The sequence below is a fragment of the Dermochelys coriacea genome, chromosome 8 (assembly GCF_009764565.3).
Source record: "Dermochelys coriacea isolate rDerCor1 chromosome 8, rDerCor1.pri.v4, whole genome shotgun sequence".
Taxonomy (NCBI): domain Eukaryota; kingdom Metazoa; phylum Chordata; order Testudines; family Dermochelyidae; genus Dermochelys; species Dermochelys coriacea.
Genome location: NC_050075.1, coordinates 21802280 through 21824595, shown reverse-complemented (window position 1 = coordinate 21824595; position 22316 = coordinate 21802280). Strand labels below are relative to the sequence as shown.

Sequence of the window (22316 nt, the reverse complement as noted above, 5' to 3'; positions counted from 1 at the left end):
TAGTGGCCGATACTGGCACTAGCTGGGGAATCTATTAGAGAGGAAGTTATGGTACATGCGATGTTGTGGGCTGAAGTTATTCAAAGAAGCCTTCAAGTTACAGACCTTGATGAGTTAAAGGGTGATCATCTCTCCTCCAAAATCTTCTATCAGGATACTCTTACACCCTGGAGAGCCCCAATTTATTTCCACTTTGATCTGGTTCTTGTTCTCCTCCTCGCTCCAGATAAAAAGATGAGACTGATACAGTTTTTGCCTGGTCTACACCAGCTCACAGGCTGCTCTCCCTAAGATGAAGGATCCTCGCTCTCCCGGACAGCATTGCTGTTACCAGATTAAGCACACAACCCCACAGCAGCGACTGGAGTCAGTGGATATTGATCCCTGTCCTCGGACCCTCCCTCATCTCAGGTGACTTGGGCAAGGAAGTAAACACCAGCCCCTTGTATTCTCTGTGTCATGCCTTTATTGCAGCTGTAGTGTTCAGTGGTCGCTCCTCTCCTCCATCATGCTGCCACAAACTCCAGTGTGATTGTGCTACTTTCTTCTCTCCTCAGTCTGACGAGAGCCCCTTCTCTGATCCACCACAACTTTTGGTGTACAGTGAAAATTCAGGACAAAGGAACAGGGCATTTCTGACTTTATATGTTAGAACAATTTGTTCTCTGGAGAGAACAGAGGACTTCAGGTTCACAATAGCACTCACAATAAATGCAGCGTACAAAGACTCCTTCTACAAGCCTGCCACGTGCATTCACTATGATTATTTGCAGCTTTATTCTGCATGCCTACAAGGTGCATGTGCTTCTGTGGGTTGAGCAATGTACAATGGCGCTCTCAACATGAACTGTGGCATCAGCCAAGGTGGCACCAGAATAAACTGTGCCTGTATGCCCACAACTGGTCTTGAAAAGCCCTCTTCCCAAGAGCCACGGGTCAATGCAGTCACACGAGCTGCTAAATGGTGCTGCACGCCTCCACTACCCAGTTTGAATTTGTGGGAGCTGGTTTACTTTGGGATGGAGATTTGGTCCTATCCTGTCTTCAGCAGGATTTAGTTCCCTCCTGGATAAACTAGAACTTGTCACTGAACTTGTTCCAAATTCCCCCTGTGTCCCATGACATGATAGCTGTCTGATCCCCCATTGTGAAACCTGTGTTCAATCTTCCCAGGTGGTGAGGGCAAGGTCAACCTCACACATGCTACTGGGGAGCTATCCGTGTACGGCTAGTGCTTCAGGCATTGCTTCTAGAGCTAGTTTGAAAAAGGATCTGTCACAAACTTCTTGCAGCTGGAGTCAAAATTGAATCAGCCTATTTGTATGTCAAATTAGGAGTTCAGAGAATAGCAACCATCAGGGAGCTGGAGAGACTGATCTGTGAGGAAAGAGTAAAAGAGTTAAAGGGGCAGAGCTTGGAAAAGGGACATCTTCCCTTAAACGTGCTAATGAGTGACATGGACTTGAAAGGTATGACCAGGTGTAGGTGTGATATTAGTAGAAGGTTCCTGACCTTGGCTGTGGAATGGTGTCCCAAGGGAAGTGGGGTGAAAGCCCCATTGGCTGAGGCATTTAAAAATAGATTTGGCAAGCCACTAGCAAATGTAACATAGGGAACAAACCTGTAGGGCCTCTGCAGATGACCTGGATAGCGTCTAAGAGATTTCTTCCATCTCCTATGACTCTGTGAGGAAGCAATTGGCGGTAAACAGATCAGAGATGACTTTGGGAGCGTGTTTGTGAGCTACCAGTGAGACTGTGTCCATTTTAGTTACTGTCAGCTGCTCCCACGCCCACACAAGAGAGTATTAGCAGGAAAAGTAACTGAAAGGATTCGGTGTTACTCTTTGGCCTGAAGAGAAAACTCATGGTACCATTTCTAAGAGAGACTCCATGACTAGTCAGTTACTGTAATGACTCCTAGGCTTTGTTCTATAAAAGGACAGTCCTCAAACGTTAACAGAGTCAGGCCTACAGTTTTCTCTCCAGCATAAGAATTCACGGGAAAGTGTGCTAAGGGATAAAGAAGTGAGGTTCATGGCCTCATTCAGTCACACCGGTTTGAATGGCCTAGGCTGAGGGTGAGCTGTTGAGGAGAAGAGAATGCCTACCCCATTTGCCTACAGAGTCACTTCGCAGCCAACATCTAACCAGATGCACTATACTGTATGGTAGTGTAAGGCATGTTGGAGATACTGAGCCAGATCATCAGATGCTGCCAACTGATGTAGCTCCTCTTCAGTGGAAATATGCCAACTCGCAGCAGCTGAGAACCTGGCCACCAGGTACTTACAAGGCAACTGTATATAAAACAAATTTGATTCTGCTGTAGATGGCAGCATTGAGAAAACAATATTAAGAATATAAAGTACCAGAGTCTAATTAGCGTACAAACATGCATTTTCTTACACACACACACACGCACACGCATGCTCTGTACCCTTCACATCCTGCACAGCAGATAAAGAAGGTCAGACTGCAGCCTCTTGTTTTCTAAACATCAGGCAACCCCAGCGAAGTGGCTTGCTTTTATTTTGCTAGAGCAGAAGGCCACCTTACAGCATTACACAAGTTGTCAGTGGCTCCCACTTGCAGACACAGGTTCGGAAGCTGCTCTACAACAACGCTCCGCAGTCTCGTTTTTGTGTTACATCAAGCAGCAAATAAAGAAACCCAACTGTACGTTAGTGAGAGGTTTTCCAGGTGGAAGCGCGGTCTGTCTGCACACTTCATGTCAAAACAGGGCTGCATGCAAAGCTGAGAATTTCCATTATCGCTGCTGGTGCTCAGAACTCAGGGGGCTGTTAAGTAGGCTGATAAGCAGAATCCTGCACTCACTCAGCTGAGCCGGGTGCTTGGCATACAAGACTATCTTTTTGCCATCCAAAATTGCAAGAACATCACAGCTTTCCTACTGTTTGAATTTGTCTTTCCAATGGTTCGCTGCGTGGACCTCTAGCTCTCTGCCTTTTTCTTTGCAACATGGGTAAAGAGATGAGGGCCTCCTGATCTTTTGAGATGCTGAGCTCCTGGGAGGTGCTGGTCACCCAACACCCCTGGGTGCCAGTGGAGGTTGAGTGTCTCGTGGACAATGCTAGGCAGCCTATGAACCTCACCAGATCAAGCCCTTAATAACCAAATCAGGGCTTTTCATTTTGAACCCTTTTGTATATTTAATAAGCCAGAGAGCTCAGTTTTCAACAAAGATTGACTTGCCCGTGCACTGATATCAATACCTGAATGAGGGATTTGAGCCTTGTATGGCATTTGGGGCTCAGGTCTGAAAACTGGGCTCCAAGGGTGTGGCGAGTGCTGTTTGACCATCAGGGCTGAAAAGTGAAAGGTGAAGCAGATCTCTTCCCACCCCTGCTAAGTGCAAAAACATGGGGTCAAATCCTAGTGCCTTACAGTCATTGAAGTCAGTGTCTTGGGGTCTGTGAGAGTGTTGTCTGAGTGAAGACCTCAGATTTGGCCCATGTTAATGTTCCTCTTCTATCTGAGTTGGACTGAGTGGCGTATTGGGAATTTATTAGTTTCTACCCATGGCATCTTCTCTGTCTCTTCCTCTGTATAAACACAGAGTAAATAAAAGCAAACTTCAGTATTCCTTGTCTTTTTAGTCTTTAAAAGGTTCCTGTTTCATCTGAACCCCACTGCCAGCATGTGGACAAAAACCTATGGCCATGTTCCTAGCAATCCCTTGGCCTGGCTAGGAGGCCGTGAGCTTGGCTTCTTTTCCATGAATTGACCAATGGAGAGGACAGGGCAGCCCTAGAGATTTTCTTGAAACTATACTTTCCGAGGTTGACATGACAGGGAAACCCCTGGATGTCTTTTTCCTCCTGCATGGAAACTCAACTCATTCCGTGCTGTGTTGTTGGGCCATGCTATCACCTTCCCAGAGTGGATTCAATTTCATATGGCTGGTTCCTGAGATGTGGCTCTTTCAGGGCTCTTATATCCCCCTCAGATGCTTGATGCGCTGATGGATCCTCGCCTGAGTCGCTGCCACTCCTTCATCAGCTTCTCCTTCGGGTGACTCACTATGGGTGATGGGCTGAGATGAAGGCAGTTGCCAAAGCAATAGTTTCCCACGGTTTCACCAGCCTCAGAGAAGCACAGCTGTGCTCCTGCTTTCTCTCTCCAGAGCTCTTGTGAGCTCAGCGTGGTGAGGAAGACACTTCAGCCCATTCAACTTTCCACCATTCCAGGACACCCAGGGATCTCTGTAGAGCAGAGAGAAAAATGATCAGCTTTTTACATTACAGTTTTACAGGCCTAGAAAAAATGAAGACTTTATACTGAGTCCTGGGAAAGGGATTACACCTCCCCCACTGCAATTTATCTGCTAGTGGGCTGTATCCAGCAATTACAGCCCAGTAACTTAAGCACCCAATCCTACTCCTGTTAGTGTCAGCAATAAAAGTCTCCTTAGCTCCACATGGCCTATACGTGTATTTAACCAGCTAATGGAGACTTCACCCGGCAGCTCTACTCACTGAGCATGCAAGGCACACATTACCATAGACAAGACTCGAACTGGGAGACTCAGTGAGCAAAGCCTGGCGTCCATGAATTTAGATGGAAGCTCACCAGGCACCATATCCCAGGGGAAGCCTGCTCTGGCATTTCCAGTGTATTTACAGGGTCTGTCTCCTCCCCGCAGCATAAGCAAATAAAATATCTGGCTGCATTCCCTTCATGCAGCTTTAAACTCCATAACAAACAGTAGACAAAGGACAGCACTCCCCGGAGCTGCTGACTGTACAAGCAGGATACAACTCAACAGGACCTGCTTGTGTCCTTCAGGGAGAGAAGCCAGGTTCTGACTTGCAGTCAATGCGCTTCTCCCTCTTTCAAGCCTCTAAGCCTAACTAGGCTCATCCACAGCTAATTACCTCAGCTGCAAGCAGCAGGCCTACCTCTAGCTCAGGGAACCTCCCAGATGGTAAAATTGGTGAAGAATCATTCTTGGGACACAAACCCCTATAAGACCCTCTCCCATCCCTTTCAGACAGCCCCTCAGGACACCACTAGCTATGGGGCACCAAAGAACCTGTACCCCTCATTGTGATCCTCAGCTGCTGGTAGCTGTGCTATGCTCCCTTTGTCTGGAGAATGCTCTTTGCACACTTCAGAGCAGCTGATGCTTCTCCTTCTGCAGGTAGGTGGGGTTCCGCTGTCACTGTCCCTAGAGACATTTCCACAACAGTCCTGTGATCTCCATTCTGGTTCTCTGAACAATCTCACAAGCGGCTCAGCAGAGAGCACACACAATTCTAGCCATTTTAATTGTTAAACAATACTTTCCCCCCAACAGCAACCTCCCCACCTCCCCCCACCCGCCCCAATGGCTCAGTATCACTTCCCTGCAGACAGCAAATAATAGAAATAAATAACGAATGCCTCATAAGCACTCTTAGGGTATTACAGATGATCATAGAGCTTAAGACCAGAAGGGACCATCTAGCCTGACCTCCTGCACATCACAGGCCATTAAACTCTGCCCAGTTACCCCTGTATTGAGCCCAGTAATCAGGATTAGACACAAGTATTTTAGCCTTCAGGAGACTCAGCTAGCATAATGGTCCCTTCTGGCCTTCAGATCTAGGAAAGGGTGGAGAGTGCAGTCTGTCAGAGGGATTTTTACTTTTCTTGGTTAAGTTTGTGCTCCTATACCCCAGTGACTGTAATGATAGAAGAAAAGAAGAGCTCTCAATTTCCTGAAAATGGAAGGGTGTCAGAAAGAGAGAGAATATCCTGGGTCTGATTTTGTTTTTATTTTTAAATGCTATTTTAATGAATGACTTGATGATTTTGGCACAAAGACCTAGCTTTATGGATCTTGGAGGACTGGGGAGGACTTTCAAGTTCTATGAAGGCTGAAATAAAGCAAAATTTCTGGTGTGAATGGAAGTCAAACTTCCATAATGAGACATGATTTACAATAGTGTTGGCTGCCAATTCTGTTTGGTTTCAAAGCCACCAGTGTTGTCTCTGCTCTGTAAAATACAGACCCCCCTCCACCCTTCCTTCCTTCTAACAGGATTTCTGGCTCTTGTGATGATAGTTTCTGCAGGGCTTGAAGATTATTTTGTACACTGAAATCAGCAGAGGGAGGATGGGCTAAACTCACTGAGGTGAGAACCACATTTTTCTTGAGTCTTTGTGGAGAGAATTGCACAGCATGGATACAGAGAAATGGGGCTTCCCTGGGAAACCATAGCAGCACTGAGACATGGAATCAACCCAACAGCTGGAGAAAAAAATTGCAGTAAAGTATTCCCAGACACTCACTATGGGCCTGATCCATAGACTACCCAAGGCAATGAAAAGTCTCCCATAGACCTCAGTGGTGTTTAGATCAGGCCCCGATGTGAGTAATACAGTAGAAGAATTGGTTTAAACTTTCTGCTGTGACTTTCACACAGAGATTGATTCCTCAGCTGGGGGAAAGGCCATCAAGGGTTCTGGCCTGAATGAATAAGCCAGTTAGTACTCTTCTTTCCTTTATTGAGATTAGGACTCCTAGTATCCAGGGTTCAGAATTATCCAAAGAACCATCTCCATGCATGCTTCATGTAGCAGCCCAATGGCATTGTTTTGGCAGCACTGGGTCATGGCTGGCAATATCTGGGGGAAGAGAGAGGCAATGTAAATAGGATTAAATTTTAATTTTATTCCTCATGAAAGTGAGGGGGATGGCTAGTGCTGACTAGATCCAGGATAGCATGGGAAGAAGCAGTGCAAGTTCCTCTCACTCAGCTCTGCCAAGGCACTATCAAAAAAGAACTACATGAGTTCATGGCGGATAGGTCCATCAATGGCTATTAGCCAGGATGGGCAGTGATGGTGTCCCTAGCCTCTGTTTGCCAGAAGCTGGGAATGGGAGACAGGAGATGGATCACTTGTTCTGTTCATTCCCTCTGAAGCACCTGGCATTGCCTCTGTCAGAAGAAAGGATACTGGGCTAGATGGACCTTTGATCTGACCCAATCTGGCCATTCTTATGATGTGTACCATCTTCTTTTATGCCAGCTCTTCTCATAAAAAGAGACTCTGATCTATTGTGTAGTGGTTTTGTGTGGATCGGATAAAGATCTCCAAACTCAGTAGTGACTTCAGCTGTGTGTGTGGGGTGGCTATCCAATAACAATAGTAGTTACAAATACTAATTAAAGGAAACTTAAAACTAAACCTTAAAGACAAAAATAGAACATTTAAAAACACTTTAATTACGATGAAAGCTTCTATTAGCCACACAAAGAAAAAGGAAGAGAACATAATCCTTGGTATTTCCCCCTCTAAAAAGGTCTACTGACATTATTTCTGTTGTCACAGCTATTAAAATACCCCAAGGATTGGTCTGATATACACTTAAGTTAGTGGGAAATCGATCAGTAAATAATCTTGGATTCTATTTATTAATAAAAATTATTTTGTTTAATTTGTTTCTCTCATTGTCCACAGTGTATCATAAACTATTGAAACTTCTAAGAAATCATGTTCCCTGCTCCAAAAAACTTGCAATCTAGCAGCTGACTTGAAATTCCTTAAGGTTTCCTAGGTGCAGTGCGGTAGATATCAAGATTCCATTGGTTTCAATGCACAATGGCACCACGTTAGGTACAGTGAAGGACCTGGAGCTAAAGGTTTAGCACCAAAAAATAAGAATATTGTAAAGTCTGAAGTATCGTTGCAAAAGTGAAACAAATCAGTCTCAGCAATGAAATGTGAAAACCACCCTTGAGTGAAACAGGAAAACGCTTTTCCTCCTATCTTACCAAGTTGGAACCTGAAGGGATCTTTTTCAGTTCCCCCATAGGTGGAGCTTTTGAGCTGACATTGACAAGGAAACTAACTTAAAATCTGGGGTTTGCAGAAGTGCCACACTGCAACCTCTGAGAGAAGATCCTAATGTTTACAAGGGATTCACTTTAAAATAAGGGAAAGAATATGCCGGGCAAATAATATGTATGAAATCCGAAATAGGAAGTCCAAAAAGCAGATCAGGATTGGGTTTGATAGGACATAGCAATGGCAACATAACTACCCACTTCTCTAACTTTGGAAGAGCCATGTTTTGGCTCTGCTACACACTCAATCTTGTAGGTATTGACTGCCTAGAACTCTTAGGTCTAGGCCTCAGGTCCTTACACAGTTCTTACTCAGACAAACTCTCATAGAAGTCACTCTATCTGTAGGTAGTTTATGAGGAATTTATTGTGATTATTTGGTATTCTAAATTCAGTTAGTTTTGATTGGACAAATCGGTTACGTTTCATAGTTCTGCTTCCTGATTGGACAAGATGAATGTTTATACTCAAATTTCCAGTGCCAACAATCATCATTTCATTTGCTTTTTGTGACTATCTTAAAGGGTGCTGATTCCTGCCAGTGAGCTCCTCTCCTAGCATAGTCACAGACAGCAAACACAAAAGAGGCAGGAAAAGTTGTGCAGCATTTCCCCATCTCTAATCATTCCCATTTCAAGTTTCAGAGTAGCAGCCGTGTTAGTCTGTATTCACAAAAAGAAAAGGAGTACTTGTGGCACCTTAGAGACTAACAAATTTGTTAGTCTAAGATGCCACAAGTACTCCTTTTCATTCCCATTTCAGTAACACTGAACAGTGATTTTCATCTTCCATTTATGGTTAGATCCAGGAGTGCTGCCTCTATGGAGTTTTTTTCACTTTGATGGGACAATAAGTGTGAAATGAAGAGCGATGTCTCATTCTCACACTACCATAAACATCCATCCTGTCCAATCCCCTTCAGCCACATGTATCTCAGGCAATAAGAACTTAAGGGGAGGACTACCTTTCTTCTTGAGTTTGTCATGTTCCTTCTGTCTGGAACACTGGCCACTGCTGTTCTGTGACGGGATTTGGAGCTTCTAAAATACCCTCACAACTGAGCCTGCCAGGAATCCTCCTTTTTTTCTCTCTCTCTTTCCTGGGGAGATTCATGACCCTCTTCCTCCCCTTTGGTGCCTCATGCTCTGTGACTTCTCGGGAGTTGCAGCAGGTGTGGAATCACTTCACTGTATAAACTCTGCTGATGACACTATTTTCTTAGCACACACGCACTAGTAAAAAAAACCAGTCATCTAAAAACAATTAACAAACTGGCCAGAAGCCAATAAAGGACTCCAGGCCAGTGGGGGTAAACAGGAATAGCTCCACCACTGACTTTAATGGAGCCATGTGATTTACACCTACTGCAGGTCTGGCCCTCCACTTCTCCCGCCATGAGAGTCATAAGAACCCCAGACACTTGCCAATACTTCCTCAAGCAAAGGCCTCTTTAAATCCCTGAAGGTTGACAAGCTCAGGCTCCCACGAACCCTCTAGGAAACGGAGTTCCTGAGCCAATGGCCCTTTCCTGAAAAATCTGTTTCCACCTTCCCCTTCTGTTTAAAGCTAGGGGCTGATGACAGCTCGAGCTGCTGACCTGTGACAGAAGGAGAGAGGCAGCCCTGAGGTAGTCAGGACCAAATGGTACAGGGTCAGAGTCTTCCACTTTCACTTCCTTAGTCTTTGAACCGTCCCCATTGGGAGTAAGGGGGGGGGGGGAAATCTGGCCCACAGAAATGTAGAGGTCAAAGCCAATGCCCTGAATGACACCTAGTAATGAAGTAGAGGACAGTGCAGAATATCTAGACCAGGTGCCCCATGCTTCCTGCAAGCAGCACCACAAAGCAAGCATCCCACTGCATTTTGCCCCAGAGGCAGTTTCAGGTGCACCTGCAGATGCAGTGGGACATCTACATTTGGGTCCAGTAGGTGCCATTCCAAATTAATTAATTACTGTTTCAAGAAGGTAAGTAATAAGGCACAACAGGGAGAGACTGATGCTACTGCCTAGGGAGTGTAACCTGGGAGGCATAAGGCAGAAGTGTTTGCAAAGGCGCCGGGTGTAGTAGCGATACTGGGAGGTATCGCCCGCCCTGCAGAGTCTCACTTCTATCATAGTATGGCTGGCGAATTAAACTAGATGTCCAGATTCATTCCTGGTGTAACTCTACTGAAGATGGTGGATCACCCCATGGATCAACCTAGCCCAACAAGCTTTATGTAGGAGCATAGGTTAATGCTTTGCTGAAGAAAAAAATCTTTGCCCCTGATTCTCAAGACCTCACACTGGGATGATGACAGGCCAGATTCTGATCTCTGTTACACCATCGTAAATCAGGAGTAACTCGAATGGAGTTACACTACATTTATATTAGTGTAACTGAGATCAGAATCTGGCCTGATTTCATATTATCCTGGTTGGGAATGTCCAGTGATCATCCAGTTTCTTATTTCTGAACATTTTGGGCCCAATTCTCCTCTCACTGGCACTGGGGTAAATCAGGAGTAGCACCATCCCAGTCAATTGTGCTGATTTTCCTCTCATTTACACCAGTGTAAAACCACTGTAACTCTCTTGATGTCAGTGGAAAAACTTCAATGTACACCGGTGACAATGAGTGGAGGCTCAGATCCAGCATATTTACACTGTTGTAAAACTGGCATGAGAGGAATATCAGTTTGGCAGCATACGGTATATACAGGCAGTGATGGAAGACAGGGATAGCTGTCCTAAGAACTGCATCGCCTAAAGAATTATTTATGGTCCCTGAATGTGCATGTAGGAAGGAGGCTAGGAAGATGACAATTAAAATAAACTTCAGGTTGTTTTTCCAAAACATCTGTCATATAAATGCAAAAATCAGATGTTGTTCTGGAATGTGAGCTATCTGCTGCTCTGCATAACCCAGCGGGAGCTGCAGCTTGCCTGACCTCTCATGGTCTCGCCTGTGATCTGGGAACTAAATTCCTGAGAGTTCACAAACTAAAACATGGGTTTCAAAACAGAAGCCAACTGAAGAAATCTCCCAATCCTGCTTCACAATTCCTAATTCCTGCTTGCCTATGAGAAGCCCAGACTTCATAAAGGAACAGACATGATGGTATGATGAACCACCTGCATACCAGAGTGCAATGGACATGACCAGGAGACTGGGCTGTGTGCCAGACGGAGGAATGTTACAGCCAGCATATGTGTGTATCTTATTAACTTATTGTATCTTACTAGGCCAGTCAGAACTCATTAACCATATTTCCTGGTTTTGTATCAATATGCCCTGTGATGGGTTTGGGCCCTTTGGGGTGTCACCTGATATGCTGGGGTGCTACTGAGTCAGCCAATTCTGCCAGCCTGGGTCCCCTTTACCTGGCCTTTGCTGGGCTAGGCTCACAAGCCTCTTGCAGTCAAGCACACAGGCAGGGCCACACCCAGCTGAACAGAGAGACAGAGATCCATGCTGGAAAGATTCAGCCTGAGGAGCTTGCCTCAACACCCTGGTGCCCACTCCTTTTAAGGGGTACAAACCCAAAGGTTTTATGAAATTCGCTCCCTCCATCAATGTGGAGGGAGATGTGCACAACTTCTTGCCCCTGTCCCCAGTTAGAAATTACATAAACTGGGTTATATTATAAACAAGAAATAAGTTTATTAACTAGAAAAAGTGAATTTTAAGTAAATATAAGAGATAACAGACAGAACAAAGCAGATTACTGTCCTAATAAAGCAAAATATGCAAGCTAAACTCAATATACTTAAGAAACAGGTTACAAAATGTAAATTCTCACCCTAAATGTTATTTTAGGCAGGTTGCAAAGTTTCTGTGGTTCAGAGTTCCAGTTATACTTCTTTTCAGACTGGACTCCCCGGCACCTTCCCTTCAGGTGGCTTTAGCAGTCTTTCTTCTTGGGCAGACAGGCCATGGAGAGGAAGAGTCCCGTTTGCCTTCCTCCTCACCCTTAAATAGGATTTACATAAGGCGCAAATCCTTTGTTTCCCAAACTTGACACACACACCCGTTCCTTTCCAGTGGAAAGTTACAAGAAGTCCCAGGTAATGTTTAGTATCAGGTGACAAGACCACCTGACCTAATAGTGTCACAGTTACGTCCCTGGATGCCTCCTAGGAGGGAGAGGGATTAGTATCTTGGTGGTTTTGTTGTTCCTTCCTGATGGCTCATCTAATTTGATGGCCTGTTGTCTTCTGGGTGTCTTCCCAATATATACCCAGTTGTATGTAATTGATACATGCATACAAATTGAATAATCACTTCAGTAAATCATAACCTTTCCAATGATACCTTACAACACCTATCTTGCATAAAGTATATCTCAATTTGTCATATTCATATCATAAGTATATCTCCATAAAGAACATGGAGTGAAACGTCACACGCTCATGAAAGAGGTGAAAATCTAGTGGGGAGAATGCTTCTGTTCCATTGTGATAGGTCCAGCACAAGCTTCAGGGCAGCCATTTTGTAGGGAAACTCATTTGTTTGTGAGGAAAATGAAAATGACACTTGCACACACAAGCCATCCATATTTCTAACTGGATGTCAAAGGGCACTCTGAGTAATTTGTGGTGAGGGGTTCAATGGGGGCTGGAGGGGGATAAATCATCTCCAGGCTATGGATTGACAGCAGAATGCTTCAGTGGCCTCTACTGTGTCCCTGTAGGAGCCCCTGTAACATGCATACCCTCTGAGAGGGCTTGGAGGATCAGCACAGTCATAGAGTGCCAGCCCCACCCCTCATCCAGCTCATCCCCAACTCCCCACCTTGAGGAGAAGAGAACCACAGCATAGCAGGGAGGGACAGACACCCTGTAGGCAATCTCCAAATCCTGCTGTCCCAGCGTAGTAGAACCACACTATGTCCTGGATGCTTGGTGTCCACTGGATTTGGGGTTAAGTGGTGGCTGGGTCAAAACTGGGGTTAGGATTTACCCTAAATCCCTCCAGCATACTCAGCAAATCAGAAGAGTCCATTAGCTAAGCATTGCAATGGCTCTGTGCTGACGAGAGAAGTCTCTTTTTGTGTTTTTGTAGTCACCGATTCCCACATCTTCACCTCACTGCCCTTTTTGCCTCACCTGAGTTGCTCACGTATGAAAAGAGAACTCACTAGGAACTCTTCTTGTTATATCTCATGCCCCAACCACCTGCCACCTGTAGTTTGCATCTGGCCACACGGCTCAAAGAGTGCATGCTAAACGGCTACCACTCTGTCCCACAAAGCAGAATACAAAATGGCTCTAGAGCAACTGACTATAAAGTAATTACTATCAGTTACTTCTTCATCTCATATTAAAAGTACAAAGGAACCTGATTCTCAATGTGAAAAAAGAAGATTAGTTGTATTTCCACAGAATGGCTGCAGGACCCCTCTAGTGTGTCAGCTCTGCCTGGCAGTTGCATGATGATAGACACCTGGGAGCTGTGGTGTTCTATAATCCGATTTTATTTAGGAAAAGGAAAGATTGAACATCAGACCTGTTGATCAAATGTGAGCTAGGCAGAAGCTGCCCGGAAGATATTAGGTTTGGCCGGAAAACAGCAATTCCTTTTTGTGAAAAATGCTGAGCTTTTGAAATACATTTTTGAAAAGAGACAATTCCTGAAAAGACCCATGCATGAGAGACCAAGTCCTACATCAGAATAGTCAGTAGCCTGGTGGAGGAGACACAGCTTCAAATCTCTGCTCTGCCAGATTCAGAGTAATCCAAGATGAAAAGCTCTGCTCTGAGTCAGGCAAAGCAGTGGTTTGTAACTAGGTCTCCTACATACCAGGTCAGTATCCTGACCACTAGCATATACCTACCTCCTTCCAAAATGCAAAGCATGAGTTTCAATCTGCAAACAGAAAAGGAGTACTTGTGGCACCTTAGAGACTACAAATTTATTAGAGCATAAGCTTTCGTGAGCTACAGCTCACTTCATCGGATGCATTTTCTTTTTGCGAATACAGATTAACACGGCTGCTACTCTGAAACCAATCTGCAAACAGACATCTCAACACAAATCTGCCTTTGCAAGGCCTTTTGAAAGTTTTCCGATTGTTTTTATTCCAATGCAGAAAAAAAAATGTGTATTTTGAAATCTATTGGATGTTCTGGGATGTCTGTCTGTCTGTCTCTGTCTCTCTGGGTTTGACCAGAAATTCCATCCTGGAGCGGAGAGACCTGCCTGACAAAAATGTCGTCTAAGTTGATATATTTCCCTGAAACACTTGTTTGGATGTAACAGCATTTTTTAAAGGAAAAAAGTGTCATCTGCTTTTTTCCAGACAGTCCTAGTAGATATATAAGTATGTTCAGGAGGCTGAGAGCTAGGATTGCCATCTATCCTGGTTGTCACAGAAGTGTTCCTTCAAGGTTTTGTGGTCTGTCTTGCATCACACTGGGCAAGTCAAAGCAGCTGAAATTTGGATTGCCCGTGCCAGGTGAAATCAGTGCATCAGGACATCACAATGCCAGATTGCAATAAGAGGCATGTCTCTTCCCTGCTGTTAAACACCCATGGGGGCCCCTGTCAGTTGACTTGGACTCAGGCTATGGGGCTGTTTTAATTACAGTATAGACATTTGGGCTCGGAGCCCAGGCTCTGGGACCTGTAAGGAGGAAGAGGAACGTCTGTGCCACAGTTAAACAGCCCTGTAGCCAGAGCCCTACAAGCCCAAGTCAGCTAAAGTGCACCACCACAAGTGTTTAATTGCAGTGTACACATACTCATGATGTTCTGCTTTTGCATCATGGCAATGCCAAATGTTTTCATTCTGATGCAAGGCTACAACACAATACCCTCTCTAATGTGTAGTCAGGAGTCTATGCCACAACTGCTACATATCGGCTGGGATTTAGGGAGTATATCTACTCTGCAATATAAGCCTTGAGTTAGTAGAACTCAGGTTAGGAGACCGTGGGTTTGTTAACCTAGGGCTTGAGTGTCTACACTCATTTGTAACCCGAGGTTAGAACTGTTGAACTCTGGCACCCAACCTGGGGCTCAAGCATCTACAGTGCATTATGGGGGCTCAAGTCCAAATACCTGATATCCCAGACTTCCTAGTATACTCCCAAAATATGACCACTCTAGAAAGTCAGTCTGTGGGACTGTGAGATACTTTAGGTGTACTCCCAAAGCCTGATTCCATTGGAGCTGCATCTATACTGCAAAGCAATAGGACTTTAAACTCTGAGTCCCAGCTTGACTCAGTCTCAGACCTTCCATCGTTGTGGGGTCCTGGGACATTGGGTCTGTGCTCTGGGTTAGCACAATTTGTGTGTAGACAGAAGGTTAGGCTTGAACCTGATTTTGAGCCCTGCACTTATGTTGCAGTGTACAGTGGTGCAAATGGAATCCATTTCTTACTGGTATGGGGGGGAGGACACGGAGGGGCACGTGACCTCCTCATGTGACCCCCCCACATGACTCCTCCCCACCCTGCCACCAGCATGGGGCCTCCACGCTCTTCCTGTCCCCTCCCTATATCCACCCCCCGTATCTGGGGAGGGTGGGGCTCTGTCCTCCTCCTGCTGTGCCTTTGGAACCACAGCAGGGAAAGGAGCAGAACCTGGTGCCACCGGGCAGCCCCACACCAGCAGCTCCTCCGGTGCAGCTGTACTGCCCCAGCCCTTCCACACATGGTCTCCTCCGTCTCTACAGCAGCAGCCCCACCAGAGGACAGGGATGGGGTGAGCTTGGGGCAGTACAGCAGCTGCACCAGAGCATCTGCCAGCGTGGGGCTGCCCAGCGGCCCCACGTTCTGCTCCTTTCCGCTCTGTGGGTCCTGGGAGAACTGCAGGGCTCTCCCGGGAACCGCAGCGGGGAAAGGAGCAGAATGTGGAGCCAACGGGCGGCCCCATGCCAGCAGGATACCAGTGAAAATCATTGGCTCATAAAGTGGTGTACATGACAGTCCAGCTGCTAAGTTCCAAAGTGGGTTCTCATTTACTTGAGTGAGAAATAACATTTAAATACTATTTCAGGGACATTTTCTCTTCCTGGCAGTGGGTAATTTGAGTAATTCTGGAGTTTAGTCAGAATGTGGAAGAGCTGCAAGGCAGCAGGAGTTGAAAGGCAGTGTTATCCTATTTCTCCTTCTTGTTTGCCTGGCCCGGCTTTTCTGATTTTGTTTTTAAGTCCCTGAACAATTTGGACCTTGGTCCCAGAAGTGCTGTAAGTCCCTTGAAACTCTGTAAAACCCATCTATAAAATCTCCACTTTGGCAGGAGTTTTTGATTATATGAGAGTCAGGAGGGCTTGGGGTGTTTTTGCCAGCAATATTTTTTTTCCTCCCTTGTATTTCCCGTGACCGAAAGGCTACGTGTGTGTTAGTGCATGCACACGAAAATATTTTCATGTGTTGAGTTTGTGCTCACTCAAATCTGTGAAACTGGTTTCCTCCACCCAACAGAGCTACTGTGATGTGAACTACCAGGGGAACAGGGTGAGAGAGGAAGGCCTATGAAGATGGAAGCCATTCCCCCCTTTCCCTCTTACCCCCGGATCAGAAGGGGAACTAACAAACAGGCTCACCCTGAAATATTGGCAGTAGTTTCATTTCCACCCAGGAAACATTTGGTTATTGTCAAGGAGGAGGGGAAAGGAAGTGAGTTTTTACAGAAACCAGACTGTTGGGTTACCTCTCTATGTGGGATTCACAAGGGAACATACAACAAAGATAAAGAAACCACAGCCTTAGAGTACACATTCCTTATATTCAAGGCCCTGACAGCACTGTAACAGCTACATCATGAGGCCTGGTTACAGATGAGCACATGACCAGTGTGGTGACATTTATATCACAGTTTGCTCTTGCAGTGTAGATGGAGCCCACTTGAGCCTACTACAAGCTTGACCTTTGGGCAGCTGCAGCAGAGTTTGTGAATGCTTAAAACATGCTTCAATCTTATCTGTCCTGCAAGACCAAAGCCCAGGTTTTAACTATGTCAGAGACAAGAGTTTGTGACGGAGTCCCCTGACACTGTAGTTATACTGTAGGCTGGACCCTAGTCTATCCAGTGCACATTCTTTCTTGTTGCTGATATGGTTTTAGTGTAGTATGGACAGGACTGGGTTTGGGTTTAAGTACTATTATCAAAACAACACCTGGCTTGGGTTTAAGTACTATTATCAAAACAACATGTTCAACTGCTACACCTGGAAAAAATAAATAGCAACGTTACATTGACTAGAAATTCTCACTTTGCCTGTAGGGATAATGGAGCAGTCTAAATTCACCTCCGCTCCTCCATCTATTTGTGTTCTTATATGGCATCTATCATGGTAGTATCTGAGTGCTGGAGAGATGTCAGGGGATGCATGGGGGGGGCATGCAGTGTCATGTGCAACCCCCCCCCCCCATTTGCTGCTTTTGCTGCCTGGCTTATACCGAGCATGCTCACACAGACTCTCCCCGCCCCCCGCTTGGCTTGTAATGAGCATGCTCACACAGAATGTCCCCCCATTCCTCCCCCCACACACTATTGGCAGGCATGGGTCATCGGGCTTCTAACTCCCCCTCCACCCAAATCAAAGCAGAAATGGAGAACAAGAGAGCTTCCTTTTACAGTATTTAATGACTGCAGATTCCAGTTGCTCTCCCTAAAAATGTGGATCCAGACACAGCTTTCCGTCTCCCCACACTCCTCTACTGACAACAGAAACAAAGTTCAGCAGAGTGGCAATTGACAGGCAGATGTCAGCTGTGTTTAATCCCTTCTATCCGTACTGATTCTGTCTCAGAAGGTTGCACAACATGGCTGTGGCTCATATACATGGGGATAGCAGCATCCCTCCCTTACTACCAGGCTTACCCAGGCAGCCATCATGTGTCAATTGCTACATTTAATTTTCCTGCAAACTGCCTACTCATGGGTCACATAAGACACCCTCACTCTCTCTATCTTCCCCAGTCGGACATTAAACTCCGTGTGGCAGGCTCCATTCGCTACCTGATCGCAGTGCTCTTGAGATGGGTTGGGTGCAATCGCTGCTGCACTAGAACAAGGAGAGGCGTCCCGGCTGCAATCTCAGTCAAGGGTTCCTTTGCTATTGGTAAATTCCAACAGCAAGAGCCATTAACTAAAGTGCTCCTCTGGTCTCTGAGTGGAGAGGAATAATATATGTGAAATCAGAGGGGTCCTGTCAACTTGATTAAGCCCTAAACCAGACCTCTTTAAATGTTGCTCCTTTGATTCTAAACCTTTGAATCCCCTTCCAACAACTGATGTTTTAATTAATGATATAATTAATATAATATAGTTTGGGTTATTTTAAAAAACTGTGTCTAGCCTTAACAAAAGCTACCAAACCTGACACCCCGAGAGTCTGAAGCCCTCCATGCACTGGAAAGGCACAGCACCAGTGTAAATCTTCCCCTTGTTGTCTCCCCAGGTCTATGTGCCTCAGTCTGGATGGGGTGAGATTCCCACTGGGGATGGGATGGGAGTTCAGTCTCCATGGCTCATTCAGTCCTTTGCCGTTCTACTAAGCTTGCCATCAGTAGGGGTCCTTAGTGCCAGTTCTGGTGATGTTTTTAATGAGGTGGCTACCTGCTCACTAGGAAAGGGACAGAGACCCATCAGCCTCCCCAAAGCCGTCAGCTGGAAATGGCTTCCAATGGAAATACATGCTTTGGGAGCTGCCTATCCTTGTTATTACCAGATGTGTTACCAAGCCAGTAACAAAGATAAGCTTGGCCGAGATTTTCAACCCTGACTAGTGATGACAGTGTCTTGGTTTCGGAGTACTCAGAGGGCAGGTGCTCAGCACCTTCTGAGGATAAGGCTCCTTTATGGTGTCTCGAGTTGGGCAGCCCAAAATGGAGACAACCAAACCCCCAAGTCACTTTGGACAGTTTAAGCCAAGGTCCATGCGTTGTCTAATGTTAGAAGCAACTCAGTGAGTGAATAAGGAACAAAAGGGCCGTGGGCTGAGGAAGGACAGGTCTACAGTCACAGGATAGTAGGATTACTATTATTATTACTATCAATACTGGCATGGGCACATTTTGAGGATCCAAACAAACATTACTTTCAAATATACCACTTTAAAATTGGTCCTGAGTCTGAAGGAGGAAACTGTTGTGGACACTTGGCTTCAAGGGATGGAAATACTTCCCCAGCTGTAAGACAATCGTTTGTGAAACTTGAGTATGAACTGCAATTCCCCCCTGACTGCTGAGCTATTATAACAATTCCTGGGAAACTTCATGAGTGTATTTTTGGTGGCTTGTTTGATTGTGGTACATCGTTATGGCTGTGCCATCCAAAATAATTGAGGGGAAACCAATAATAATTCTTACTTTAAAAAGTCCAACTTCGTGACCATCCAAGATATGGATAAAGCTGTGTACACAAGTAGAGTCCACTGGTTGTTTTCGGAGCACACAAAGATAGCTTTAGTTATTACCATCAACAAGCAGATGGATGATTTCTTGTTGTGCTGTGCATTTATGGCAAAAGGACCTGGAGGTTGACAACTACAAAAGAAAATCCCTTCTCAGCTCTGTTGAGGGATTAATCAAGTTGACATCTCCCATTTAAATGCCAATAAAACCATCCTCCCTATGCTGAAACACAGTTGAGGGTCTGACTTGAAATGACGAAGGCTGGGAAATTCAAAGTTAAATTGAGTATCAAGGTTAATAGATTTAACATGAGACCTGTCAGTGAACACAGTCATTGCAGTCTCCCTTCCTATTTCCTTCTTGTGAACTGGCAGGGTCTAGAAACCTACAAGAATCGGAAAAAAAACCACTGCAGTAACAACACAGCATCCACGGCAGCAACCCTACAAAAAACAATCAGTAGCTCACATATAACTCATGTAACCAGCCCCAAACCCACAAGTAACCCTGCATTTACACCCTACCATGTGCAGCCAAGTGGCTATGAGCAACCCTACAATAATGCATTTTCCGGTTATATATAATGGAGGCAACAAAATTGCTAAGGAAATACATTGCCATTCTAAGCGCCACATTTACACTTAGGAGTGAGGGGAAAAATGAACTCCCTTTGTGGGGCCAGCAGGAAATGTCACAAAGTAAACACAAGATTGGCCCTGCACTGCCTGTCCAACCCAAAGACACTGAAAAGACTTCATTATGGTGTCCCCATGAACTCCACCTGAACAAGTTTACTTGCAAGAAGAATCACTTTGAATAGCTGGTACCTTACTTCCCAGCCTCTTTTGTTTTCATTTTTTCAATCCCCATGTAATTGCTATTAGTCTTATTACTGGAATGGTTGCAGTGTCTGAATATCAATGCGTGTGTATATATAAGAAAATTCCAACAGCATCCCTATTTTAACCTGCTCTCTGTATTTTAGAGGCATTTTTGCAAATCCTCTGATCCTGCAGTGATCCCACTGAGGTTGCTTCTTGAATAGAAATACCCCTCACAGGCCTGATGAGGAGGAAATTCTACATCCCTTGGTCATGTGCGTTTCCTGCTCTATGGCTGCTTCCCCGGCGTAAATTGTTCCCACATGAGCCCACCATGCGGAGGGTCAGTAACCCGAAGTAGACCAGAGCTGAATGTGGAAAATGATTTACAGCCAAGTCCCTAAACCCTCAGGCAGCCTATTAACCGAGCATGTGCATGGGGGGAATAGATGCAGTGTGCAGGGGTTGGAGTTAAACACTTTTACCCTCTCTTTCAAATCGCGGTGCCCCCTGCTGCACCACAGCTGGCAGCTTTATACTGCAGGAATTCATTACTGTTACGTTTCTTTTCTGCAGGTGAAATGGAACAATTAAGCTAAATAGAGCTGAGCTGGTCGTGCATGCTGCTGTGACAGAGACTGCTTCCCTTTTGCTCCTTTGCTCTCTCCCCGACTTCCAATGCACTCTTCCCCCCCCCCCCACATCGTCTTCCCACTTCCGCGCGGGCCTAGTCTACACTTAAAACTTAGATTGACACAGCTAATTCTTCAGGAAGAATCCCCCCCCCCGAGTGTTGTCAGCTCTGCTGACCTAACCCCCGGTAAAGGCGCAGCGATGCTGATGGAAGAATGCTTCCATCAACCTAGCTGCCATCACTCAGGGAGACGGAGTTAGAGAAACCCTTCCTTCGCTGTCGTCTGTGTCTGCACTGCAGAGTGATGCAGGCATGGCTCCAGCACTGTAGCAATGCTGCTTTAGTGTTCGTAGTGTAGACATGGCTTCAGTCTTCTTAGTGTTGCTTTCCTCCTTCGATGACACACAAATGGTTGCAGGATGAGATGCAAAAGCTTTACACTCCCCAAAAGCTAGCCACTCTGCTTGAGAGTAGGAACTGTTAAGAGCAGAATGTGGCTGCACAAAGGAGATGGCTCCCCTAACCCTGCTGAAAAGGGAACGTAGTGCTGCTGTATGAAATTTATGGTGGGCTGAGGTACAGATAATGCAATAAGAAAAGGAGTACTTGTGGCACCTTAGAGACTAACAAATTTATTTGAGCATAAGCTTTCGTGAGCTACAGCTCCCTTCATCGGATGTAGCTCATGAAAGCTTATGCTCAAATAAATTTGTTAGTCTCTAAGGGCTGCAAGTACTCCTTTTCTTTTTGCGAATATAGACTAACACGGCTGCTACTCGGAAACCTGAGATAATGCAATGAGTCGAAGTATGTTCCTATACACTTTTTTCCAGCCAAACCCCCGGTGTTTTGGGTGTACAAGCAAGACAGAATCCCGTCCATTGTTATTAATGTAATAATACCTCGCTCTCAGATAGTACCTTTCATCTGTTGCTCTCCAAGCATTTTACAAGGAATATAAGTGTCATCATTCCCATAGGGTGAAACTGAGGCAAAAAGAGGTGAAGTGACTTGCCCAAGGTTACACAGCAAGCCACTATCAGTCAATAATAAAACCCTTGTCTCCTGTCCAGTGCACTGTCCTCTGGACCAGTGACCAAGTGGCTCTGTAATGTGTCTCCTCTGGCTCTTTACAGCACGTGATATTCAAACACTGTGTGATTTCATTATTAGCCAATCAGGATGCTTTCCCTACGTTATTGACCAATTGTAAGTTGATAAAATAATACTCGATCAATCATTTTGCTGTGAGAATAAAATATATATATCTATAAAAACTATTTCCCCTGTGATACTGTTTAAATATTAATATACAGTCCTATAGTAAATGAAACAATGAATTCACACCACTGTGGCTCTTTTGGGTAATGCTGATCGCTAATTTGGCTCCTGAACCACTGAGTTCTGAGTGTCACTGCTCTGGACTATCATGCTGTCTCATACTATGAACTATTCATAATAATGTATACAAAAACACAGATGTGCATGGCACTTCACCAGCAAATAAACAACTAGAGCCCTCCTTTAGGAGTTTATGATCTACATTTATTTCTTATTTAGTTAATTTCTTTTGACTTATAAACTGGATCTGATCCAGCTATAGTTGATGGGTTAGGGTTAGGGTTAGGGTTAAGGTTAGGGGGAAGTGTACAAGAGA

General features: G+C 45.2%; 1 protein-coding gene across 1 annotated transcript in view; it reads right to left on the bottom strand.

The window, feature by feature from the left end:
* Nucleotides 1-493: 493 nt before the first annotated feature.
* The window catches only part of ADRB2 (adrenoceptor beta 2), a 64926-nt gene continuing 43103 nt past the window's right edge, over nt 494-22316 (bottom strand). Inside the window, exon 3 of the mRNA XM_043490643.1 lies at nt 494-4225. Coding sequence (XP_043346578.1) covers nt 4191-4225 — 35 coding nt within the window. The 3' untranslated portion in view covers nt 494-4190. The remainder of the gene's footprint in view (nt 4226-22316) is intronic.